General features: G+C 41.3%; 1 protein-coding gene across 1 annotated transcript in view; it reads left to right on the forward strand.

Annotated features, from left to right (window-relative positions):
• TMEM132B (transmembrane protein 132B) overlaps positions 1–19,020 on the forward strand; it is a 209,615-nt gene that overhangs the window by 48,229 nt on the left and 142,366 nt on the right. The window contains exon 2 of the mRNA XM_030460487.1: positions 13,131–14,010. Coding sequence (XP_030316347.1) covers positions 13,131–14,010 — 880 coding nt within the window. The remainder of the gene's footprint in view (positions 1–13,130; positions 14,011–19,020) is intronic.

A 19,020-nucleotide genomic window follows, 5' to 3' on the forward strand; every position in this document is an offset into this window, starting at 1 on the left:
ATCATTGCCTTGTGAAGCTCAGGAAGCTGCATCTTCTTGCTGGGGGCTTTTAATTGCACCTTCCTTCATGAGAAACAAATCATCCTCACTAGAGTCACTGTGTGCATTTCTTAAGGAGGCTTCTTTGGAGAAACCTTTGTTTCTAGCTGTCTGTGCTAATGAAGATTGTGCAGTGGTCAATATATTAGCACCATGTCTAAAGGGGAAGCAAAATGACAAATGATCTTTGGCTTCTCTGTGTTGAAACTATACATCCTTCTTCAGTCCTGCATGTGCATAAAGTAGGGCCAGGGAAAAAAAAAGAGTGGATATGGATCTGTCCAGCTGGAGGGAGGTCAACCCTGGGTTGGATTCTTGTTCCCAGCCTCATCATATCTCTACACCTTGACTAATGGGATGAATCAAGGACCAAATTAAGTCCCCTGAGTAATGATGACCTTACCTGCTTGGTAGCTCTGAGGTGGAAAATCTTCCCTTCCTCCATGCTGGGTGGACTGCAAGGACTACAACCACAGTGAAATGACATGGGTCAGCTGATTTTGGAGATGGTCCCCTTCAGACCAGGGGTTTACTTCATTCTTTCCTGACTAACTAGTCTTGCCAACCCAAAGCATCAGACACCTTGGATCTCACTTCTCATCTTTGTCTCCCACTCTTGCAGGCTCTAGCAAATGCTGATTTTAGCACCAGCTGGCTGTGATCCCTTTGAACTATCTAATATGAGATTAAATGTTAACTTCTTACATATCATTAGAGGATTATATATTATCTCTAGGATAATGGAATCTGAATGTTAGAATAGCATGTTTGAGATTTAGTGCTTGTGCACATTTTTCTCTACTCAAGAAGCAAGAATAGCTGAAGGTAGAAGACTGAAAAAGAGTTGAGTTAATCTGACTGGTCACAGCTAGCCAAGAGCTCAAGCCCTGGAAGAATATAGCCAGAGGTTTGTAATCTTTTTGCAGAGTTCAGAAGCATCAGAGAATAAGTTGACTGAATTTTCTAAAAGGCAAATAGGTATGAAAAAGTTATTTTTTTGCTTTGAGTGTTCCATGGGCTAAATCCCATGGATAAATTATGCAGTGTGAAGTCTGTGCTTGGCTGTAGTTATCAATGTCAGATGAAGGAGTGTGCTAAAGTGACCTGTGCTGCTGAGTTTCTGCAGAGTTGTGTTCTACTGGATGTAATAACATACGACTTGAACTTGAACTCCACTTCTTATGTTTCCACAAAAAGGTTTATAGGAGATGCCACTAAGCAGAAGGTGAACATGGCTTTTTTTTGGCTCCTATGGCAGCTTTGGACAGGCAAATGCTGGTGTTGAGCTGTGATGGAGCTGCATATCCTCAGCGTACACAGACGTGTGTCACTGCTGTCACACATGTGCAGAACCCTGGGCTGCTCACTGGGGTGGGAGCATCGCTGCTATCTTTAGCAGGAGTGGCACAGGCTCTACATTCAGAAGCAGAGAGATGAGATTTGGGTTGATGAATTCACATTGGATTTACTGTGTCTTAATCCAGCCAGAAACTGAGCCTGCAGGCTTGTGTTAATGTACAAAGTGATGCAGAGGAGCAGGGGGCAGCTGTCTGTATTCCTAACCTCTGCACTAAGTTATTACTGGTCCAAATTCAGTTCCTATTTCTTAAATGATGCATTTTCCCAGTGATAGCTGACAACTGCTTCTACAGATTGCATAAAATCTTGTAGAAGGGGAAAGGTTTTTCCCAGAGTTTCCAGATCTCTCAGCCCTTTCCCCAGACTGTGACAGATCTATCAGTGAATTGTTTCAGTTCAGAGGCTATAGGGCAAATTGAGAAACACAGAAATTACTGTGCATCCAGTTCATCCCCTTGGGGTAGTTAAGCACTGGTAGGTGAGCACTTTCTGCTCTGGTTGAGGCACTGGTCTGCACTAATCCTAAATTAATCATCATCCTAAAGTAATAATCACATTGATCTGGAGTTTCCTAACTAGTACCCTGGGTTGGTTTACAATACTGATGTCCTGTGACTCTTTCTCCATTTTATAATTGTCCTGTCATTGAGAAAAAAAAAATTCAGCTTTTTGCCTTCACAAACAATATCAAATCTGATCTAATTTACTTCTCTTGACTCTTGAAGACTTTGAAAACACTATCAACTAATGCTCATTATCTTTCATTACCTTAATATATTAACACAAGTGAACCACACAGCTGGTATGACTTCATCCAACTTGGGTTTTTTTTGCTTGAGAGTTTTTATTCTTTGCTTGGAAGTTAATAATTGTCTGTGAACAACATAACTGCACTTGGAGCATCACAGTATGAAAGCTGTAGGCTTTCTTACACACCAATATTTTGACAAGATCTCCTTGAACTGCCTCCTCCAAAGCTATTGGGAATTTTCCTTGTGCTTAAAAAATCGAACTGTAAATTGCTAATAGTCTCCAGGCAGAGAAACAAACACCCAGGAAGTCCTGGGTGGGGCTGCAGGCTCTTTCTCCTCTCCCCAAGAGGAGTCATTCTCCATGTGTGGATGACAAGCTGCAGGCTTTGATCATTGTAGTAAGAGAAAATAGTACCGAGGGATGGTATTTTTGTCCTTTCTGACAGCAGCTGCTGTGAATTTGTAAAATATGTCAAATGTGTATTCATAACGTAAAATAAGGCATTCAAGTGTGAAAAATTATGCTTTGTTCTGATACTGGGATGTGCTCGAGCAGGACTGTTTCAATAAGCAGGGTAGAAAGTCAGCAATCACCCCAGGAATGCAAAGCTCTCTTCCTCCATACCAAATTAATGGAGTTGCTCGAGGCTGTTGTCACTCCAAAAATAAAATATTGAATTAAGTAAAGGAATCTGAGAGAAAACGGAAACTTTTTTTCTAGGTGTTTTTTGGGGGGTGGGGCAAAAAAAGAAACACCAAAAAAGCTGTAAAAAGAAAGAAAGGATTCATGTTTTCATGTGCAGTTCCTGGAGAGGCAGATAAAACCTGATAACTTAATGATGTCTGAACTACTGAAGTAGGGCAACGTGGTTGCTCCTAGGAGAGCCAGAGCACAAAAATTGCTTTGGGAGTCTGGTTAGTGTAATATTGGTTGCCTGTGAGAGCAATGCAAAGTGCAGGTTAAAGATTGGGTTCAGATAAAAAAACAAAAAGGTACCGTTATCCCTGAATTAATAGTGGTGAATCTGTAAAGCTGTAGAGCTTTTTCTGAAGCAGCTAAAAGGCTGGGTGGCCTCACAGGTCTCCCTCATGAAACTTTGCAGCTTGTGTTTAAATTTCCCAATGAGAAAGCTTCCTGACTAAGTGAGACTGCACACACACAGCTTGCAGGATGGGGACACAAATTTTTTAGAGGCAACAGCCTGTAGCTCTGGAAATCAGGGGGGAAACCTAAGTCAAAGCTGACTTCTTCCCACAGACTTAAACACTGCAAATGTTTAACCAGGTATTTAACTGCCTACCTTACAAACAGTCCCAAAATTTATCATGTGTCGTCAGGGTTGCTATCCAGGATCTAACAGTAATGGGGGGAGAAGTGGGAATTGCTCCCCATGTTGAGGCAGAGCTGTGGGGCTCAGGATTTTGCTTTCTGTGGCTCTGGATCTTGTGCTGTTTTATCGCCGTCTCCCCGCGGGGCTCTGCACGGAGCATCCTCTTCCTGGGATTACAGTCACAGTGGGATATGGATGAGTGCTGGTAAGACAGAGGATTTTCCGTGCATTCAAGATGTATCTGTGTTCTTAATAACTTTACAGAGGTTTTATTGTAAGCTGCTTTTGTGGTTTCCCATGGCTGATGGGGCCCATCGCTTTGGAGCTCGGTTCCTCCAGGAGCTTTGAAACAGCAGGATGGAGAATCCAGTGAAAGCCCCTTGCTCTGGATAAAGGCTCTGGACCAGCCTTTCCTCTTCCTGACAATGCCTTTGGAGAATCTGCTGCCAGCATTTTAATATCCTATAATTTCTGGCTCATGAAAGGGATTTTGCAATATCATCAAAGGCAGAAGCTTCTGTGGGGCAAATCAGAAGTGCTATAAAATTCCATATCCATGTAACCTGTGGATGAAAGAATGTAGAAAGTCTCTAATACAAAGAACTTCAAGTTTCTTTGCTTCATTTTGTCTTTAATTGTAATATTTGAGGTCATTGAGAGTCAGCACTCTGTTTCTCTGTATTGTTTTAATGGTGAACTCAATCTGGTAGTAATGGCAACATACACGAGTTATTTGGGGAGCAAAATAAGCTCCCTGGAAATTTGGGAAGTGAATTGAGAGGGACTTTCTTGTTCCTGGAAGGTAATGCCCATTGGTCCCTGCCCACTTCCTTTTGGGGTGCCATTTGCTGAGATTGTGAGGACATTTACTCCAGTCCCTTATGGCTGTGCCAGTGTGTACTGTGTGAGAGAGGGTGATGCCTTTTGCTATTCAACCTTAGCTGCTTAGATCAATATCTGCAGCAGGAGAGTGATTTTAATAAAAGGACTTTCTCTCAGCTTTCCTGTCTCCATGACAGATAGATCCCAGCTAACATAAATCCTGGCCTTTCTCCTGTCACTCTCTTGGCTTTATGTGACACAGACATTTTGACACGGAATACAAATATTTCACAGTTGGCTAATAGTTTAGAGCATATATTTAAGAGATTTACTTTTGCAATCACCTGGTACCTCGAGTGAATGTGTTTGCCTTGTAAGGCCTTTCTGTTTAGAGAATATATCCATACAGTCTCATAGTTATATCCATTTTCTGTTGTTTATGAAGTATCACTGAAGGAAAATGAGTTTTGCTTTGGATAACGGTAGTAGGGAGCCCTCTCCTAACCTCCTCTTTAGCAATGCAAACTCTTGTAGCAGTGACAAACCTTATTTATCAGATCTTGGGAAGGATGCAGAGGGGGTTGCAGTGTTAGCAGTTGGAAGCACCAGGGTGAGGAGCAATGCCAGCACCAGGAATGTGCAGCAGGGAGCTGGTTGGAGGTCTAGCAGCCCTGGGGTGGCCCCTGGAGCTGCCACCTGACTTCCTGATTTATCTTCACCTGGCCTAGCTCTTCCTCTCCATTTCCCCCATAACAAAGGGGTGCTGCCTGAGTTGGAGGTGCCCTGGTTTCCAGGGCTGGTTTTGGCCTGTCCATCTCTGGGCAAGAAGAGCTGAAGGGTGTCTGGAAGAGAGGAGGAGGTTTTGGGAAATCTTAATTCTGCTCAAGCCTGGGGGGAAGCACCTGGACACAGGCTGTGGTTTTGTGGGTTGTGTTTCTGGGGTTTCTGCCCAGCAAGCAGTAGGTTCTGCAAAAGCTCTGTGTGCATGGCCTTAGCAGTCATCTCTTCCCTCTAGGTAACCAGAATTGAAACCTCCTTGGTTAGGTATGTTTGTTTAAATTTCAGTTTAGCTCGCAATAGTGGCTCTGTTCAGTTCTTTCAGCTGATGAATGAATGACCTTTCCCCAGTTTGCTAACACCTCTAATTGTAACTGGCAGGACAATTCCCCATTGCTGTTGTATGAGAGATGCAGAGAAACTTGCCAAGAGCAAGCCTGTGACTTTTAACTGCTGTATCAACACCCCTGTTTGAAACTAAAATAGCAGTTAGTTCAATGATCAGCCCAGCAGAGCAACCTGAGTGATTGCAACAGCCACATTAAATGAGAAAACTCATGGGGGATTTATTCTCTTGAGCACCCTACCTGCAATGATATTTGTGTGGTTAGAGCAGCTTTGTCAATAATCTGCACTGAGGTGGCCTTGCATGTGCTGAGTGTGATATAGAGGAAGACTCCTTCTAACACTCAGGGAATTAATCCGGGCTGGAAAAAACTTCAGTTCTGCAAATAAGTTCCTGTATTGTCTCTGTCAGACAAGATGGGAGCTGGAGACAGCTGATGGAGGCTTGAAGGAGAAACCCTGTGAATGTCTCAGAATCACAGAATCACTCAGATTGGAAAGGACCTCTGAGATCATCAAATCCAACCCTTAATCCACTACCACTGTGGTTCCCAACCCATGGCACTGAGTGCCACATCAGTCTCTTTTAAAAACATCCAGGGATGGAGAATCCACCACATCCCTGGGCAGCCCATTCCAATGCCTGATCACCCTCTCTGTAAAGAATTTTTTCCTAATATCAAACCTAAACCTCCCTTGACAGAGCTTAAGTCCATGCCCTCTTTTACTGGTAGCTACCTGGGAGAAGAGCCCGACTCCCCCCTGGCTCCAACGTCATTTCAGGGAGTTGTAGAGAGTGATGAGGGCTCCCCCAAGCCTCCTCTTCTCCAGACTGAACACCCCCAGCTCCCTCAGCCTCACCTCACAGGATTTGTGCTGGATCCCTTCACAGCCTCCTTGCTCCAGCACCTCAATCTCCTTCTTGAACTGAGGGGCCCAGAACTGGACACAGGACTCAAGCTGTGGCCTCACCATCTGTAGTGCTACTTTTCTGCACATTTAAATCAGTGTTTTTAACAGGGAAGTCTTTGGCCAGAACTGTGCACGTGAGAGTGTGTTGGAGATGAATAAATAGAACGTGTGCTGACATAAGGACTTTATGGGGTATAGGGATGGGCATGTTACTCACAGATGGTGAAACCATCCCAGTGTGTTTCAAGAAAAGCTATTTTAGGGATGTTTAGAAAGTTTTAAAATTTTTTTTTATTGTGACTATTTTTTCTGCTACTCCAGCCCATAAAACCAGGTGCCTTATCTACCATGTTTCCCACTGTACAGAGTTCAGAGGGAGCAATAAAAAGCCTCTAAAACTTGCTGGAAATAACCTTCCTACAGCCACAGATGTCATAGGTTTAATGTCCTGTGTCTCGGGTCCTTCCAGGCCTTGACATGATGGTAGCATTTGGAGGAAAAGGGGATCTCTCTTCTCCATGGCAGAATAAAATTTCCACCTTATTAACCTATAGAGATGCTGGATCTCTGGTTTAGAAGCTGACAAATTTAAGTAACACAGTGTTAATGATTCAGGAGGAATTTGCCCTCTTAGGTTTTTCTGGTCTCAGACTGTGTCACCTTTAAAAGAATTGCAGTCTTTGGAAATCAACACATCTGCATGGAGAACATGCTGCTGTAATAATGGCTCAGCTGTACCTTTATACCTGATAAAATCTTCTTAGGCAGGCAAATCTGATGTGTGTGATGGGCTAGAATGGAAATCAGAGGAGGAAGCACAGTGGCTAAGATAAATATGTGGTCTGGTTTGATAAACAAGCCTGAACTAGTCCTTCACAGTAATAAAGTGGTTAACAATCATTTTCATGGCAAGTAATGAGGTAGTGGCTTAGCAAGGCAGTTCCTCAGCAATTTAGAAGTGGAGTCTTGTTTCCTTGAAAATGAAAATCTCCAATCTGTTGTGGATAGTTCTAAGAGTTTTTATTTTCAACAAAGTAAAAAAAAAAATAATGGTAAACTTTGCATCTTTATTTTAGACATTTACTTTACCCCATTTTGTTTGTGCTCTTGCCCCTTGCCTGTACATGTGTAATGTTGTGTCTTGTTTTGCATTTGCTTTCGGGATCACCTCTGAGGTGTTGCAGATGAAGGAGTGAAGCTTAAGGATGCCTGTACCAGGCTCCAGATCCATCTGGCCCAACAGCCCGTGTCTGATAGCACTCAAAAGCAGATACTCAGTAGGAAAAAACAAGATGAGGCAAGCAGAGACGCTTTCCCTGACCGTGCTCTCAGCAGCCCATGGCAGAGGTCCTGTCTTTGCATAAAACTGATTTAGGGAGTGCAGGGAGCAGTATTTTCTCTGGAGTACAGCACTTCACATACTTTCCTTGCTGGACTAATGGCAATTTTAAGCCTTTCTTTTTTTAACCAGTTTTCTAAACTTTTGCTGATAGAGAACCCTGAATTAATCTCCAGGCCTCCTGGGTATTGGATTACACTCTGCCTCACTCCTCTCTGTGCCAGCAGTGCTGGAACTGGCATGGGATACTAATCCTGCTGTACCTATTCAGTCAGTTGGAGAGAAAAATGTATGAAAACAAATTGCTAGTCCAAGCTAAATTTAGATTTATTCAGTTGGAGTTAATTATAATCTTTATTTAGTCCCAAGTGATGCCTTCTTATCATACACTTATTATAGCTGAGAAAATTAATTTTTATTCTACCATAAAGGTGAATGTAATAATCTGGGTTCAGGGAAGGGATTACTTTAATAAGATTTACAGGCAGCCTTTCAGACAGAATGGTTTTATTACTATCTGTAGGTGGCCTTGCTGTGTGTCTTTCAGTATGGGTGACTGTGCAGAATCCATGCAAGCAAAAAACTTGTAATAAGAACCAGCTCAGAAACTTCCACATCCAACTTAATTTTTTGGCAACAGTAAGCAGACAAAGCACTTGCTTTGCAACACAATAATACAATTTATTATTGAAGAGAGATTTCATTCATATGCATGGCTTAGTTTTGCACTGAAAAATGTATTTCAGTAGACAACAAATTGAGGCCTGAGATGTTGCTTTTAAGCTTTTTGGAAGCAGAGTGATGGGCAAACAGACGTGCAGTGTGGGAAGAGAAGCTTCAGCAAGAGAGAAGCATCAGATCTGATGGGACAGGACTCCTTTGCCCATATATATGTAAACCTCCAACATAAAGGTCTTCACTCAGCATTCTTAGCAGTCACATTAACAGAAAGAGGCTCCTCCCAAGAGTGATTTATCACTCCTAACATAAAAGTGTCAAGGAGAGGGGATAAATGAATTCTGGAGAGACACTTTTCTGTGATTTACCAAAAAGAGAGGCTTGAGAGTGTGTGCTGGGCTTAGATAACTCTAAAATGAGCTGGAGTGACTCCCACAGAGGGAGAGTAGAAGAAATAACTGCAGTGAAACTTGAGTAACAAAAGTTTGACTGAGGCATTTGAGGATAAGTATGGGCAACATTGTCCCAAGCCTACAAAAGTTAATGGACCTCACTTCAGTTTTAGATGTTTGGTTTAAACAGATTTTTTTTTTCATTGTTCCTCAGTGGAACTGTGGAGGGTTCTTCAGCTTCTTCTTCTTCCTAATATATAACTGAGGAGATGAGTCACAGGATGGACTCTGGATGTGGGAAGTAAACAATGATGTCCTCCTTTCATGGTTATTTTATTAAATTTTGAATGAGTCAGGGAGAGCATGAGGTGGGTGTTTGTCTAGGCTCCTGAAATCCTTGCACAGTCCAAACTTATCCTACTCATAGTGCTAAAATGAGGTCTAAACTCAGTACTAGATTCTCACACTGTAATCACCCTCCTTGTTTTCCTGCTGCCAGGATTAAATCATTTTCCCCAGCTGCAGCCTGGCCAAACCACCTTGCACAACCTCACGTGGATGGGGTCCCTGAACAGCATCAGGTCTTAGCCCTTGCATGCATGGTAGAACGTGACCTATACAGATGGTCCAGAATAAATTAATCTGCTGTAATTTATCACTTCTGGAGTAGCTTTCCTTGTGTAGACCCCATATTCTGAGAAACACTGTGTTTTTATTCAAGGATAATGCCTGCATTTCCAGAGCAAAATCATTATTATGAATAGAGCCATTTTTATAGTGGAATAATGTGTGGTTTGGTCTTTATGGTCTTTAGTGAGGGCTGGTGATTTTTCTCCTATACAGACAAGCCATTGATTGCTGTGTGAGTCATGGATAACATCATAGTACTTACTGGCACCACATTACTTGAAATTATTCCTCTTTTATAAAGCAGAGTGTCTGTATGATCTCATGCTGTAATTCTGATGATGCTGCAGGAAAGATGAATTTCAGCGTTTTTGCAGCTTTTCCACAGGTGCAGGATTGGTTTTCTTGTTTTCAGAAAAAAAAGGAATATTTTGCATATTTTAGATGTTGCTTGTTCCTTGCACCTCCAGCTTCAGAATTACTGAGGGCTTATGGGAGAATTGGCTTCTGTTAAGTAGGAGGCTAAAGCAGAGAGAAGATTTAGGTGTGAAATTTGGATTTATGCTCCAACGGGACTGATTTTCACTTTCAGCTACAAAACAATGATTTTTAAAGACTTTCTTCTTACTACAGCTTACTATAGATGCATTAGTTATTAATGCTGACCTGCCTTTGCCACCACTGCCTTCTGGTAGGATATTTGTTTTGCTTCTTATTAAAATGTATAAAGCCTAAGAAATGTAGCTGGGATGAAATGCTGAGTTACTTGAATGGCAGAATTTTTTCCTTGCACACTCTGTGAACTACAGCTGTGGCTTTGCATGTGCTTTAGTCCTCTGCTGCTTTTTGTGGAATCAAGTCAGGGTCAAACAAGACGAGAAACAAAATGGGTGGATAATTTTATGGTTAAATAAAAAAAATGATAAAAATAACAGAAAGAAAGTTTCTTTTGAGGTCTGAGCTGGCCAGAGTAAGGACCTGGATGGTGGATCTCCTTGACATACAGCATCCCATGGTTGGTTATGTGCATGAGGGCTTTCAGTGTCTCTCTCTGCTCCTCAGAAACATCAGAAGGAGACTTCCCCTCACTCTGCAGTCTCAGAGTCTGCAGGAGGAACTGAGCTATGAAGCTATTGCCCAGCTCTGGGGAGAGGGGTGTTGGCATAAAATGGAAGCAAGGAGATTGTACAAGTTGACCTGTTGCTCCAGAGGTCTTGATATTTGGTTGGTCCAAATACAAATTTTAGAAGGGATAAAGCACCTGCTCAAAAACTCATACATGATAAAAGCTACTTTAGAAATTCAAGCTAAATATCTCATATCCAACAATGTGTTTTTTCAGTAAGTTTTCCCTTACCACCCCCAGTGCCACAGGAGCCTGAGAAACAGCTTGTGTTCAGCCTTTGAATTAACACTGAGCTCTGGGGATGTTTATTTGGCCTCTGTTACTGTTCTTCCACTCTTGCTTTCCTCTGTGACATCTTTAGGACTAACCCACATTCTGATCTCATGTTCTGCCCAATTTTGATCTTGAGGTAGTAATTATAAAGGATAAGATGATCTCTTAGTTATTTTGTAGCCCACCAGAAAGCTGGAAATGTGTTCTGTTCCTTATTGGTCCTGCAAGGAGATTGGTGCTGTGGTGCTGAAACTCTGAATTAAAAAGGTGGGGGTGTTGGCCTGCCACTGCATGAAATATTTCTTTTTCAGTGCTCCTACAGCATCATAAAATGCTTCTAAATTCAGATATCATATTTTGTTGCAGTCTGGTTCTAGGACAAAGCCCAGTCCTGTCTGCTGGGGTTTATGGTTCCCCGTTTAAGTTTTCAGACAAAATTTGTGTTTCATTTTGTTTGAGTTACAGCAGGCTGATACTCTCCTCCTCACACCAGTTTTGAGAAAAAGCACTGAATGTTGCCACTGTAATGAAACAAAGCAAAAGGAAAAACATAGCTTTAAAACTTTCTGTAAATCACTGCTTGAGAGAGATAAAATATCTACATAAAGAATGAGGAGAGGGGGAGAAGTCCTATAATGTGAACACAGGTGTGTTTAAGCCATGGTTTGGTACCTCTTCAGGCTCAGGAATTCTCTTGATGTGCCTTGGGAGAAGCCAAATTTTATCTTTTCTCCCAGATATTAGAGAGGACTGTTGGATGCCCTTTGCTTATCTGTACAGCTGCACAATTTTTATGATAAATGGGACTTCTCAAAAGCATTGATTTCAAACATAGTTCAGTTTATCTACACTTCAGGAATTGTATATTTTTGCATATTTACTTGTTCCTACAAAGAATATTCCAGTGGCCACAGAAAGCCCTTGACACAATTAAATGTGCACCAAAAATAAAGGTATAAGTGTTGTGAAGAAATGAGGAACATTTAAACAAGCCTGGATAATAGCAAGGCATTGAAAATAAATGACCAGAATTTCAACTGAGAACAAGAATGCAGCAAAGTCAAACGGATGAGATTTGCCCTAGAATCTGTCTTTGATAAGTGTATGCTTTAAAAACACACAACCTGAAAAAAAAAAAGCTGAAATATTAGAGCTTTTATCTGTGCTAAATGGTGGCTGTAACTATCTGAATCATCTGCCTTGTAACAGGTGTAATTGTTTGTGTGGCTGTCGTGTTGTGTACCTGCTCTGCCCAGTCCTGACAAGCAGTAAAATCACCACTGAGCTCAGTGAGAGACAACAAGAGCTTTGACCTTAGGATCTGTCATCACTGCTTTGTTATCTCTGCACCATTATGAAACGGCTTCATTTTAATTCATTTGGTTCCTGTTTATTTCTTCTGTGGCAGTCCCAGGAGCTGGCATTCACTGGCTTTTTGTTGAAGCATATGAATTGTTAGTTTGAAAGACCCACTGCTTCTTTCTGGTAGAATCACAGCCCAGATTGAATATTTCTCGCTATTAATTAGAGGTCGGTCCAAACCAAAGACATCTGTTTGATCCCTCCCTCCCTCTGGAATCTTTTCTTGCCGGGGAAAAATTGCTCAGTGCTGACTGGAGGATTGGCCATTGTGTTATAGAGAAACTTTTGTGGTTTCCAAATGTGTTTCATTTTCCTCTGGAATTAAACCAAAAAATCATTCTAAGCATCTGCAAACCTTCTGCATGTGAAGGATTTCTGTCCTTCTCTCAAGTTCAATCTCGCCTATAAAACCATCCCCCTGAGACACCTTTATCAAACCCCGTGGTTTTTTGTGTGTGAAAATTTTAGGTTTCAAGGACACAAAACTTTTATTGGCTTGCTGCTCATTTCCAAATTTCTGACCTGTCAGAAGTGGATTGGGAGTGATGCAGATTAGCAACATCTAAACAACATCTACTGCCTACTAATGTTCAGTGTGCCATTTTCCTTAATATATTGAAACTTGGATGAGAAAAAAGTCATTAAGTTTGATCTGACAACAAAAGAACAAAAAACAACCAGCAAAAAATTTTAGATCTTAGGTTGGGATCTGGCCCATCAATCTCTAAAATCCTTGGTTTATCCAGTACTTGATTAATGGTTTTCAAGTATATTCTGGAGTGGGGAAGATGGGAAGGGAGCTGTAGAGCTGATGCAATGTTTTCAGAATATGAGCTTTGAGCCAAGTGTTATTCCATGGAACCTGTGTCAGATTGTTTTGTAATTGTTGCTAACAGTATTGATCTCTGGTAATACATTGCTTGTGAGAAAAATGGAGGGGCATGCTGAGCAACCATTAGAGTTGTCTTTCTCTTTCCTTTTCTCTTTGGCCTGCAGTGGTGGAGAGCCGAGGAGGGATCATGGACAGCATACAGAGATTTTCCAACCTGCCAACGTATCTCCCTGCCAGCTATCACATCTGCAATGCTGATGTGTTTTTCTTCCTCAAAGAAGCCAACCAGGATATCATGAGGAACTCCAGTTTGCAGACTAGGGTGGATTCATTCTTTATATACAAAGCCAAACTGCCACCTGTCGTAAATGCCACGTACGGACCCTTTTCTGTTGAACAGGCTATTCCCTTGGACCTCATGCTGACTTCTGCATCTTTTGGTTTCACAGATAAATTCACTTTTAATTGGAAATTAAAATCTCACATAATTGACAGCTCCATCTATTCCAACAAACCTAAAATCCAAACCCTGTTCTATATCGCAGGGAAGGACTGGGATGACAATAACTCTGCGGAGACCTTGCCTTGTGTGAAGATGTTTGCTTTCTTGGAGTCTAGAGAAGTTGTGGCCAGCTGTAGATTGACAGGTCATCTAGGATTATGTGTTGCAGAGCTGGAATTATCTCCTAGCTGGTTCAGCTCCCCTCCACCCCTGGTTTCAGAGGAAACAGCCTCCCTGGAAGGGATTACTGTGGAGCTCTTCTATAAGATTTATACAGCAGATGGGGAATGTTCTCCAGAGGATGAAAAATGGGGAAACAATATCCATGCAGGTCAAGATAGTGAACACAAGGCTTTGTCAGCTATGGAGAGGATTGGTAGCATCATTGTGTACCCAAATCAAGACAATTTAAAACAGTCTTCTCTGAGGCTAGATGAAAATATCGTTATTCGCTTACCACTCAACCCGGTCAGAGAAGGTGATGTTGTGACCTTTCACATTTCCCTGGCTGATGACTCTCTAGCAGACCAGTTTGTCTTAAGGTAAGAGAATTTCTGAAGTGTTGTATGCTAAATAACCTGCAAATGGGGATAAATTGATGTCAGGTGTAATGTCTTTGGTTACGTTCAGTATTTTCCTGTGAGAATTTAAGCATTTCCTCTCCAACTGGGGAAAACTATAAATAGGCTTGAATTATCTGTGTGGATGACACTTTCTGGAACATGGGAATTGATTTTGAAGCATAAGCTATAAATGCTTGTATGATTATTTTATGTTTTAATTCTATTTGCTTCTAGTCATAATTCTGCCTCTTAAATTATGCCTCTAAATCAGCCAGGATAACTGCTGTGATCCACAATGCTACACAGTTTGCAGGAGGATTATGAATTCCTTTGGTGAAAATTCATCTCTTTCTATCAACTTTCTTATTCTCTTTCCAAAGTACCTTGGATACATCTTGCACAGGTTATGTGTGGTGAGGAACTCATTTGTTGCATGGTACAGGGAGGAGCTGAGATGTGAGAAAATGCAACGTGCCTCAGCTTGTCTTTGGCTGAGCCCAGGTTTGGATTCAAACTTTGCGAGTTGTCTTTGGTTTTCCTGTAAGACAGCCCATCATGCTTCATCAACCTTTTGACTACTTGTTGCACTGCCCATTTTTGTTTTAAGTTTTAAGACTTTCTGGTGACCTTTACTTGTGAATCTGCCCGTAATAGAATTCAGGCATTTCTAACCACCCTGAGGGTTAGTGCTGCATATTTATGTCCTTAGCTGTCAGGCTGTGGGTTCAGAGCTGCATAGAGACCAAATTTGAAGAGAAATGTGAGCCAGACTGGGGGAATAAAAGGGCCAAAAGGTAATGGGAAAGTGTCATGCTGTGACAATGCAGGACACTTGGGAAAGGAGTTCTAGCCAGCCCTAGCAAACCTCAAAACAAATTCATGCCTTGCTTCTAAATTTTTGATCCAAGAACAATAGGAGCAGAACACAACAGAAATTTCACTTTGGGGAGAGATGCTGAGAAAACAGACAACAAACTTTATGCAGTGCTTTCAGATTATTCAACTTTTATGAAATAGCACATGTGTATTAATGAACTTGCTGACTGTGGGGTGAATCAAGACAAGTGATTCATAGCACAGCACACAGGGAGAAAGAAATGGTCCACAATATCCCAAACACTTTCATCTACTCAGGATGTGGGGGGGGAATGTTTAAGAAATATCACAGGATTTAACCAGACTTGAAAAGATTTGGGTCTTCCTAGAAACCCAACTGATTCTTGCCTTTACCTGGGTTTGCTGGTTTTATTTTGTTAAATATGGTTTTGGCCAGCAGCCACCTCATGGAGGAGTCAGGTTTCAGCAGTCATTTGTTGATGCTCAGTGCTGTAGCAGAGATTATGAAATTTGCCTAAGACTCTGCAAGGATTTAACATCAGCTCTTAATTCTTATGTTTTTGTTCTCTTTGCCACACCATGGAGAAAACCTCCCCAGGTTTTAGAGACAATCCAAGACAAGGATGTTTTCTTTCCACTGGAATTGCTAAAATAACATTTACCTTGTCACAAATGGCATGAGTGTAGAATTTTGATATTTGTCACCCAGGAAAACACCAAAAGCTTCTTGGAGAGACAGTTTTGAAATGATGTCTTTCAAAAGCAAAACAGCACTGAACCAGGGCAACTAACCTGAGGCTTGAAGGAAGCAGAAAGTGAGGGAACTGAGAGCCTCCAAACTGGGGAGTCCTGGGATGATCCTCAAGAGCCTGGCTACTGCCAAGACCCTCATCTTCTCCCCTAGGCCCCCAGGTCTTGCATCCCTCCAGCTGACAGGCAGGAGTCACTTGGTGCTGCTCTGCTGGAATGCAGAACATACATCTCAGTGCTCCTGAACTGCTGGGAAGGCAGTCAGGTTTCCATGGGGATTTCTGTCTTTGAAAAAGTGTGCAGAATCTGTTCTACTCCAGGATACGTTTCTGCTACAGTAAATCAGCATGTTTGATGTGGCCAGAAATATTTCTTTGAAAAATTCACTCTTGGTTCTGTGTAAGTCCAGCCTGTCTGGTCTTTCATTTGTCTTTGCTTTCATTGTGCATCAGAGAAACTGCTTTATTTAACCTTTGGTTGAATGCTGAAAGTAAGAGACAAAATACAATTCTGCTGATGGTTCAGCTGTCCTCCAGGATGGAGAGAGCACCAGCAACTGTTGCTATGATTATTTTGAATGACATACGTGGGGCCCATGGAGAGATTATTTGGCTGAAGTTTACACAGTAGGCAGGGAATTATGCTGAGGGAAATACAATCACTACAGTGCCTGCATCTAATTTATTCAGTTTCCCTCACAGGCTTTCCCTGTTTTTCAGCTCAATGCTAATGTCCATAAAAACCCAGAAGATTTTTATATACACAGAATTTGTGTGTGTTATAGCCTGAGAAAAAATACATTGAAGTGAATGTTGGCCTTGGGAAATATATTTTTGCCTAATATAAATGATTGTTTTTAATCATATATGTTGTAAGTGTAGTGGGGTGAATTGCAGTCTGGCTCATATGAGACAATAGATCAAAATCAAGTCATTCTCCACACAGCATTTGATGCCAACCTAGAGCTCTGACAGTATGCAAAAGAGCAGATATGCTCAATTTTATGGACTTTTTCATTATTTCATGCTGTGTTGAGTAGTATTTTATTTTATGTTGGATTTTGTTCTAGCAAAACCAACTTATCATTAGAGAGCAGATTTTTCCTTGTCTTGGTAAAATTTGGGATCCTTAACCAAGCTTAGAAACTGGAAAGCAACTGGAAACAGTTTCGTGGTTGAATAATGTGCTGTGGTGAAAGAAACTCCCTTGCTAAACCCCCTTCCTTCCAGCAAGGACACTTACTGGGCAGTGCTGCATGTTACTGGTGAAGCTCCAGCTATCACTTCCAGTCCCTTTCATCAGTCTGAACTGGTTTTGCTCTGCTTAAGATGAGTCTTGGTTGGGAGTTTTCATTCAGTAACTAGAATTTAAGAATAACTTGGAGCTCTAGTTTTGTTGTGGTCAAGGGAATTGGTTTCTTTTCATCCAGCCAGTGTGGCCTGGTGTGATGGAAGGACCTGGATATGTCAGGGGGCAGAATTTGGAAGCTAAGCATGGATTTAATGCTTTTGCTGTTCCTGACAGTCAGATTGCTCACTTTGTTGACAGATGATTTATAGATGTGTGCAATGAATGTCTTATGATACTGGATGAATTTGTGGCCTTGCTGGTCTGATCTGCACTGGGAAATTTACCATTCCTGAACATAAATTTTGCTCACTAGGTGGGTTGCTGCTAAACAGAATTTAACCATAAAGACAGGTGAAATGGACTATCTTGCCATGATTAAAGTTTTTGATGGGTTGCCTACTTTAAAAAAATAAAAAAGGAAAAATAAAGCCCAGCTTTGAGAATCCACCAGCATCTCAAATTTTCAGGCACTTTTTGTTGTTTGACACACTGGAGTATCTCTGTTACCTTATTTACTAACAGATGTAGATGAAATATAATAAATGATTAAAAATGGAAATAATGTTTAAAGAAGGAATAACACCAACTTTTGTGCTATTTATGAAGCAGAAATGTTTCCTGACATAGACGGAAGAGCTTTAAAAAAGAGAAGAGAAAACAATTCTTGCTTAACTACAAGGCTGGAAATCTCATCCAATAGCTCTGGGAATAGCTTGCATTTCTTTTGGGGTGTATGTTATTATTTAACTTTATTCTGAGACTCAAAGGATGGATTTAAAAGAAAAATGGGAGTCATTTTATACCGCAGGAAAATGTTTTATGGAATAAATGGGCAATCACCCCTTGGCTGTAGGAAAGAAACCAGGACACTCTCTTTATAAATAAAGGGCATAGTTCTGTCCTGTTTTCCAAATCTCCCCCTTCAGACCATCAGCAAGGATGTGCCAGTAATGAAGGCTGAGAACCAAGAGCAATTTTTCCAGTCAGACACAAAGTGGCTTTGTCGGCATTCGTTACACATCCCTAACACAACTGACCCATCCTTCTTTTATCCCTGACCAGAATAGAAACAGAGATTGGAGCCAGTCCAGGAGTAATTGTAAGGGGCTGAAACCAGGTAATGAATCCCATGCTAGAGAAATGAAAGCAGCTATGGTTGGGATGCAGCTCTCTGTCTGGAGGGGAATGGTGGGACCAGTCAAAGAAAGCTGGCTGTGGTTCGGTGCCTAGGCAACCTCAGGGGAAAGGATTATCTGCTTCTCCCTGCCATGCTCCACATATTGCAGGGCAAAGATTACTTTTTTGATTTCTGGATGAACCAGTACGAGGTGTAATACACGCTGGTTGAGTTTACAGATTATTCTCACTAGGAAAAATGATATTAAGGCTTTATATTAATAAACATACATCCATATGGAGGAGGTTATGCCTCCTGCTAAGGAATAAAAATTGCACAGGCCATTAAAACTGACTTATAAGGCTTCTGCGTTAATAATGAAAGATTTGTAGAAGGCTGAGCGGTCGTCTAGAAGGCCAGAAAAAGATCATTAAGAGGATGTCTCCTGCCAAGAACAAACAAGGGAAAGAAAACAGAAGGTTTTAGATCTGGAAAGGCATAGAAAATGAGAGCACACAGAGTGTGGGGAATGCAGCCTGGCTGCATGTGAGGAGGAGGAGGAGGCTCTGTGTTGCCTTCATTGCTTATAACCCAGCTGATATGGTTAGGGAAGCAGAGCAGGATTATTACTGGCAAGAGAAATAAATTATTAACTAAAGCATCATTTTAGAATGAAAATTCAGCAGAAGTGAGAATGTTGAGAAAGGGAAAAATATACTTTTGATATTAATCAAAATGCTAGTTCAGATTTAGGAGTGATTACAAAATTAAAGCATCACTGGAGACTTAAGCATATTTGTTTTCTACCCAAAGCTTTTAATAAACCCACAAGGAATGTTTAAATTGGTTATTTCTTTTTCTTTTCCCTGGATGTACATTGAAGTGAATGTAAAATACAAAAAGTAATATGCAATCTTGGTAAATATGAAGTGCTG

The sequence above is a fragment of the Calypte anna genome, chromosome 15, assembly GCF_003957555.1.
Source record: "Calypte anna isolate BGI_N300 chromosome 15, bCalAnn1_v1.p, whole genome shotgun sequence".
Taxonomy (NCBI): domain Eukaryota; kingdom Metazoa; phylum Chordata; class Aves; order Apodiformes; family Trochilidae; genus Calypte; species Calypte anna.